This window comes from Neophocaena asiaeorientalis, unplaced genomic scaffold (genome assembly GCF_003031525.2).
Source record: "Neophocaena asiaeorientalis asiaeorientalis breed wild unplaced genomic scaffold, Neophocaena_asiaeorientalis_V1.1 scaffold86, whole genome shotgun sequence".
NCBI lineage: Eukaryota > Metazoa > Chordata > Mammalia > Artiodactyla > Phocoenidae > Neophocaena > Neophocaena asiaeorientalis.
Window position 1 is genome coordinate 6,357,588 of NW_020175039.1, and position 6,000 is coordinate 6,363,587.

The 6,000-nt window shown below is 54.7% G+C and overlaps 1 protein-coding gene across 8 annotated transcripts in view; it reads left to right on the plus strand.

Moving 5' to 3' along the window:
- TNS1 (tensin 1) overlaps nt 1–6,000 on the plus strand; it is a 207,197-nt gene that overhangs the window by 188,017 nt on the left and 13,180 nt on the right. For all 8 annotated transcript variants that reach the window (XM_024763297.1, XM_024763300.1, XM_024763304.1 and 5 more), the window contains 4 exons: nt 304–1,370; nt 3,963–4,049; nt 4,787–4,918; nt 5,327–5,419. In XM_024763297.1, coding sequence (XP_024619065.1) covers nt 304–1,370; nt 3,963–4,049; nt 4,787–4,918; nt 5,327–5,419 — 1,379 coding nt within the window. The remainder of the gene's footprint in view (nt 1–303; nt 1,371–3,962; nt 4,050–4,786; nt 4,919–5,326; nt 5,420–6,000) is intronic.

The following is a 6,000-nucleotide window of genomic DNA, read 5'->3' on the forward strand; positions in this document are numbered from 1 at the left end:
GTGGTTGAGCAGTCAGGGTGGTGCTTGAGGATACATGGGCTTTGGAGTTAGACACAGCTGAGTTGAAATCCTGGTCTATTATGAGCTGTGTGGGTGTGAGCCTATTGCTTAACCTCTCTGAGCCTCAGTTTTGTCTTCTGATGTCTGTAGGGTGACGTATCAAAGCCCTAACTTTCCTGTGCATGTGAGGGGAGCTTTTATTGTCATTATTAGTGGTTGGAGGGAGGGCTGAGGGTTCACTGAAAGCCTGTCCTTCACTAAATGCCATTTGGTGACATCTTGACCTGACCCGTCTCTCTCTAGCACTTCAGTGGGGAGTTTCCCATCAGGGGAGAGCAGCGACCAGGGCCCGCGGACACCCACCCAGCCTCTGCTGGATTCTGGCTTCCGCTCCGGCAGCCTGGGCCAGCCCAGCCCTTTGGCTCAGAGAAGCTACCAGAGCTCTTCTCCTCTCCCGACTGCGGGCAGCATCTGCAGCAGCCCCGACTACTCACTTCAGCCGTTCAGCTCCCTGGAAAGCCAGGCCCGGTCTCAGTTCAGTGTGGCGGGTGTCCACGTGGCGCCTGGGAGCCCTCAGGCTCGGCACAGGACAGTGGGCACCAACACTCCCTCCAGTCCTGGCTTTGTCCGCCGGGCCGTGAATCCCGCCATGGCTGCCCCCAGCAGCCCCAGTTTGAGCCAGCGCCAGGTGATGGGTCCACCCGGAACTGGTTTCCATGGTAACACGGTCTCCAGCCCCCAGAGCAGTGCAGCAACCACTCCGGGAAGCCCCAGCCTGGGTCGGCACCCTGGGGCCCACCAGGTTTCAAGCCTCCATGGCAATGTGGCCACCACTCCAGGGAGCCCCAGCCTGGGCCGGCACCCTGGGGCCCACCAAGGCAACCTGGCCTCCAGTCTCCATGGCAACGCAGTAGCCAGCCCCGGAAGCCCCAGCCTGGGCCGTCACTTGGGAGGGTCTGGATCTGTGGTTTCCGGCAGCCCCAGCTTGGACCAGCAGGTGGCCTATGGTGGCTACTCCACCCCTGAGGACCGGAGACCGACGTTGTCCCGACAGAGCAGCGCCTCGGGCTACCAGGCCCCTTCCACGCCCTCCTTTCCTGTGTCCCCTGCCTACTACCCCGGCCTGAGCAACCCCGCCACCTCCCCCTCGCCAGATTCAGCAGCCTTCCGGCAAGGGAGCCCGACACCGGTCTTGCCAGAGAAGCGGAGGATGTCCATGGGAGACCGAGCGGGCAGCCTCCCCAACTATGCCACCGTCAATGGGAAGGTGTCCTCCTCGCCTGTCGCCAGCGGCATGTCCAGTCCCAGCGGCGGCAGCGCCGTCTCCTTCTCCCACACTCTGCCCGACTTCTCCAAGTACTCCATGCCAGGTGCGCCCTCCTTCCATGTCATCTCTCCCGCTGACAGATGAAGCCCAGCAGTTAGGGTACCTGTGCTAGTCTCTGTTCTGACATCTCCTTGGCAGACACAACCTCGGGTGGATCACCAACTTCTGGGCCTCAGACGCCTTACCTGTGTAATGGGAGTTGGAGCTGTGGTCGTGGCAGCAGTGGGGGCAGGGATGAGGAGGTAGATGCGACGATGGCACTGCTGTTACAATGATCTTCACCATCATCGTAGCCACCACCACTTGTTGAGCACATGCTCTGTGCCAGGCTCTGAGCCAAGGACTATCTCATCAGTCCTCGCGGCCACCTGGCAAAGCGGGTATTATTTTGCCCAGTTTGCACATTACTTTTCCAGCCCACAGCACGGTTCCCACCTTTTGATCCCCACTTTGCGCGCATCACTAATAATAGATCTGGCAGCCGGAGCGATATGGCACAAGGCCGAGGGTTAAGCATTTTTACTGGAGTCTAGTTTCTACCAACCCGGCTTCACTGAAGCCCACGCAGTTTTGCACACTGAATTCTTCTCTCATCGTCAGAACTGGGCATCTTTTGCCTCCACTTAGAGGGCTCATTTTCTAAACAAAAAGGTCAGGGCGTCAGCTGATCTGCAGCTTCTCAGCCAGATCTCCAACCTGACTATGTACAGAGCAGCCCTGGAGCCCTGGGGCATTCAAGGAAGATTTAGAATGCTGCAGGCAGCCTGGGATGGGCCCCAGCTGCCCAGATTCTCAGTATCACTCCCAGGTCCTGCCCTGAGCCTGCCAAACGACACTGCACACCCCTGCTTCCTGCTGCTCGCCAGAGACATCTGGTTCCCAGCCCCAGTTCTTGGAGGATGCAGAACTTCTAGTAGTTGGGACATTTCCTGTTTCCCACCATCTTCCTTGCTTAAAATAGCCATGGGAGTCAACACAGGAAGGCACATGGGGCTGTAGCCACCTCTGACAGCTCGTTAGACAGGCCCCAGCAGCCCCAGGGCCTGGGGCTTTGGAGCCGAGAGAGGCAGCTTGCACAGTTGTACAGCCCAGCTGCCTAGCCCAGAGGCCCTGCTAAGTGCACAGCTGCCAGGAAAAGGAGCTGACCTGCCCCATCTCTGTCCTCCAGAAACAGATCCCAGAAGCCTAGCAGAGTGTAAATGACAAGTTGAAATTGACTAAGCACCAGACACACAGCCTAACACACATCTCTGGTCTGTGCCCTGAACTTTACAGCACCGTGAGCACAGGCTCCTCTGTTCCAGCCTCTCACTGACGAAAGGAGTGGAAACATGCAGATTTGGAATATTCTTTTTCACCCTTCTCCCCCATCCTCCCTTTGTTTTCTTTGGTGCCAAAGGATGAAGGAAGAGGTTGGAGAGTGAGACCCACATGTCCTAATACCCAGCCAGGAAGATACGGTGTAGCTGGCACCAAACTGGTTGCTGCATCTTCCTACCTAGGAAGGTCTTACAAGAGCCTTTCTGTGGACCATCTGTGTGACTTGGGCAAGTTGCTCTCCCTCTCTGAACCTCACATTCCTCACTTGTAAAGTAATAGGTTGGATAATGTGCTCTCTGAGCTCCTCCAGAACCTAACATTCTATGAAAGCATCCCTAGTCTGCAGAGGGTCTGGGGTGGGGATGTCTGCCAGAGAAGTGGGGTCTGTGACACTCAGTAGATGGCCTCTTAATTCTAGGCCAACCCTTCTCCTATTTGTCCCAGGCAGGGCAGGAGCAATCGTTTTGCTCTACCTGAGGCAGAACCCGGGCTTTCCATATGGGAAGTGAGGTGGAGCTTGGGGAAAGTGGACAGAAATGTGTTTTTCTGCTCTCATCCTCAAGGTTGTTATGATAGAGTTGGGAAATTGAGCCCACGGAGAAAGGGACTAGCAGGTGGGAGGGAAACTTCGGGAAGGGTTTAGTCTGAATCTTCTAGAGAAAGGGGGAGATGGGATGGAGTAGGGCTCTCGCTGGCTTGGTGAGAATGCTGTTCAGTGTCTTCAACAGGAGGGCAGCTCCGTGAGCCACGGTGGTTGTTGGAAGACGGGGAGGATGTGAAAGCAGGTCAAGGCCCCTCCCAGCAATGCTCTGATGATGTCTGAGCAGACTAGCTTTCTGTGTTAGTTTCCTAGGTCAGCCATAACAAAGGACCACACACTTGGTGGCTTAAGACAACAGAAATTTATTCTGTCACAGTAGCTGAGGCTGGAAATCCCAAATCAAGGTATTGGCAGGATTGGTTCCTTCTGGAGACTCTGAGGGAGACTGTGTTCTAATCTTAGCTTCTCATGGTGGCTGGCAGTCTTGGGGTCCGTTGGCTTGTAGGTGCATCTCCCTAATCTCTGCCTCCATCGTCACGTGACACTCTCCCCTTGTGTCTCCCTGTCCCTTTCCTTCTTTTTATAAGGACACCAGTCATATTGGATTGGGGTCCACTCTAATCCAGCACGACTGCATCTTATCTTGTTTACATCTGCAAAGACCCTATTTCCAAATAAGGTCCCAGTCACAGGTACTGGGGGTTAATTCCAACATACCTTTTTGGGGGACAGAGATGGAGACTCATAACACCTTCTTTCCCTCTCCTCCTTTAGACAACAGCCCTGAGACGCGGGCAAAAGTGAAATTTGTCCAGGACACTTCCAAGTATTGGTACAAGCCCGAGATCTCCAGAGAGCAGGGTAAGTGCTGGGTGGTGCTGAAGGTCCTGGGGTCCATCTGAGGTCACAGCTGGCGGCTGCCCACCTTGTCTGCCCTGGGCAAGGGACATAAGCAGACTCATTCCTCTTTGCAGTAGGTGGTGGTCACAGAGAGGAGCTGGGACCAAGGTTGGACAGTAAGAGGCACCTCCCCACAGTGAAGCGTTGGGCAGCAGAAGCAGTGGTTGTAGCTGTTTCCTTAAAAGCAGCAAAGTCTTGGTTTTCCAGGACAAAATGAAAGGCTGGCCGAGATACTATGAAACCTTAGTTCTCCATCTGCATGATGTGGGAGATTTTTGCCCATTTTACAGAAAAAAACATAGTTGGGATTGTGGGGATGGAGATGAGAGGCCTCAGCCCCTAAGGGAAGTCTGTGTGGACGTAGGGCAGGGTGACTTCCAGCCAGGGGTCAGATCCGGACAGTTTTCTTGGAACGACCCCACCTATTCGTTTACTCACTGTATGGGCTGCTTTTGTGCTGTGATGGCAGTGATAAGTAGTTGTAGCCGAAACTGCGTGGCCTGCAAAGTCTGAAATATTTACTGTCTGGCTATTTATAGAAAAACTTTGCTGACTCTAGTGTAGGAGGACCCTTAGGAGTGTTTACATTTTAACTTTAAGGACTCTCATCTCACCTGAGAAAGAAAGAGGTTCAAGACCTGATGAGACTTAAGCCAGTGCATCAATTTCTCATTTCCCCTTCTCTCCTCCCGATTCAGCCATAGCCCTCCTTAAGGATCAGGAGCCAGGGGCTTTCATCATCCGAGACAGCCACTCCTTCCGAGGAGCCTATGGGCTGGCCATGAAGGTGTCTTCGCCCCCTCCGACCATCATGCAGCAAAATAAAAAAGGTAACACCAGCTTGTCCACTGGGGCCTCAGGACTAGGTGGTCCCTACAGTCTCTTTAGGTCCTGAGCTGCCAGAGGACGAGGGGTGGGTATGTGGGGTGGGCAGGTCTCTTAATTCTCATGGGAGCTGGTCCCTTCTAATCAGACGCTTCAGAAGAGCAGGTCTTGGGCTTGGTGATTATTGAGGTCAGAGAACAGGGAAGCAAGATGACCTGGACCCTGTGATTGAGTTTCCTTGAGGGGTGGGCTAGCAGGGGTGGTCTCTCCATCCCAGGGCTCTGGCCCTGTTATCGCTGTGACCCTTTCTCCATCACAGCCCAGCACACTGGAGAAGTTGGAAGTAGTGCTGGGAGGTGGCGGAAGGACACTGTGGGCAGTGACGCATCCACGTTTCTTTCTCTTCGTCCCAGGGGACATGACCCATGAGCTCGTGAGGCATTTCCTGATAGAGACGAGCCCCAGAGGAGTCAAGCTCAAGGGCTGTCCCAACGAGCCAAACTTCGGTGAGCTGTCCCCGCCTCCGTCCCCAGGGTCTCAGGCCTGTCCCAGGTTCCCCGCTGCAGCTTCTGCCCGTCACCCTTGTCACAGACGCAGCAGAGAAATGCACGGCGACTCCTTTCCTCTGTGCTGTGGCGCCTTCACTCTGCCAGATTTCTTTCTGTATTTGTCCTACCCCGCGGAGACTTGTTATCATTATCAACTATAACAACTATAACAACAGTTGCCTTTATCCACTACCGACTATGCGAAAGCCACCGTAGGTACCTTATATCACTTCTGGTCTCCCGACCATCCTGCGTGGTAGGTGTCATCGTCCCACTTTACACACGAGGGAACTGAGATTTATCCAGGGACACACAGCTAATAAGCTACTGAGCGGGGATTTGATCCCATCGTCCTCGGACACTTGTGCCGCACTCCCCTGAGTGGAGCCCTGGCAGCTGGAGGGACTTAGGAGAGATGCTGGGAGTAACTTTCGATAAAGAAAAGTTGTGGGGGGCTTCCCTGGTGGCGCAGTGGTTGAGAGTCCGCCTGCCGATGCAGGGGACACGGGTTCACGCCCCGGGCCGGGAAGATCCCACAT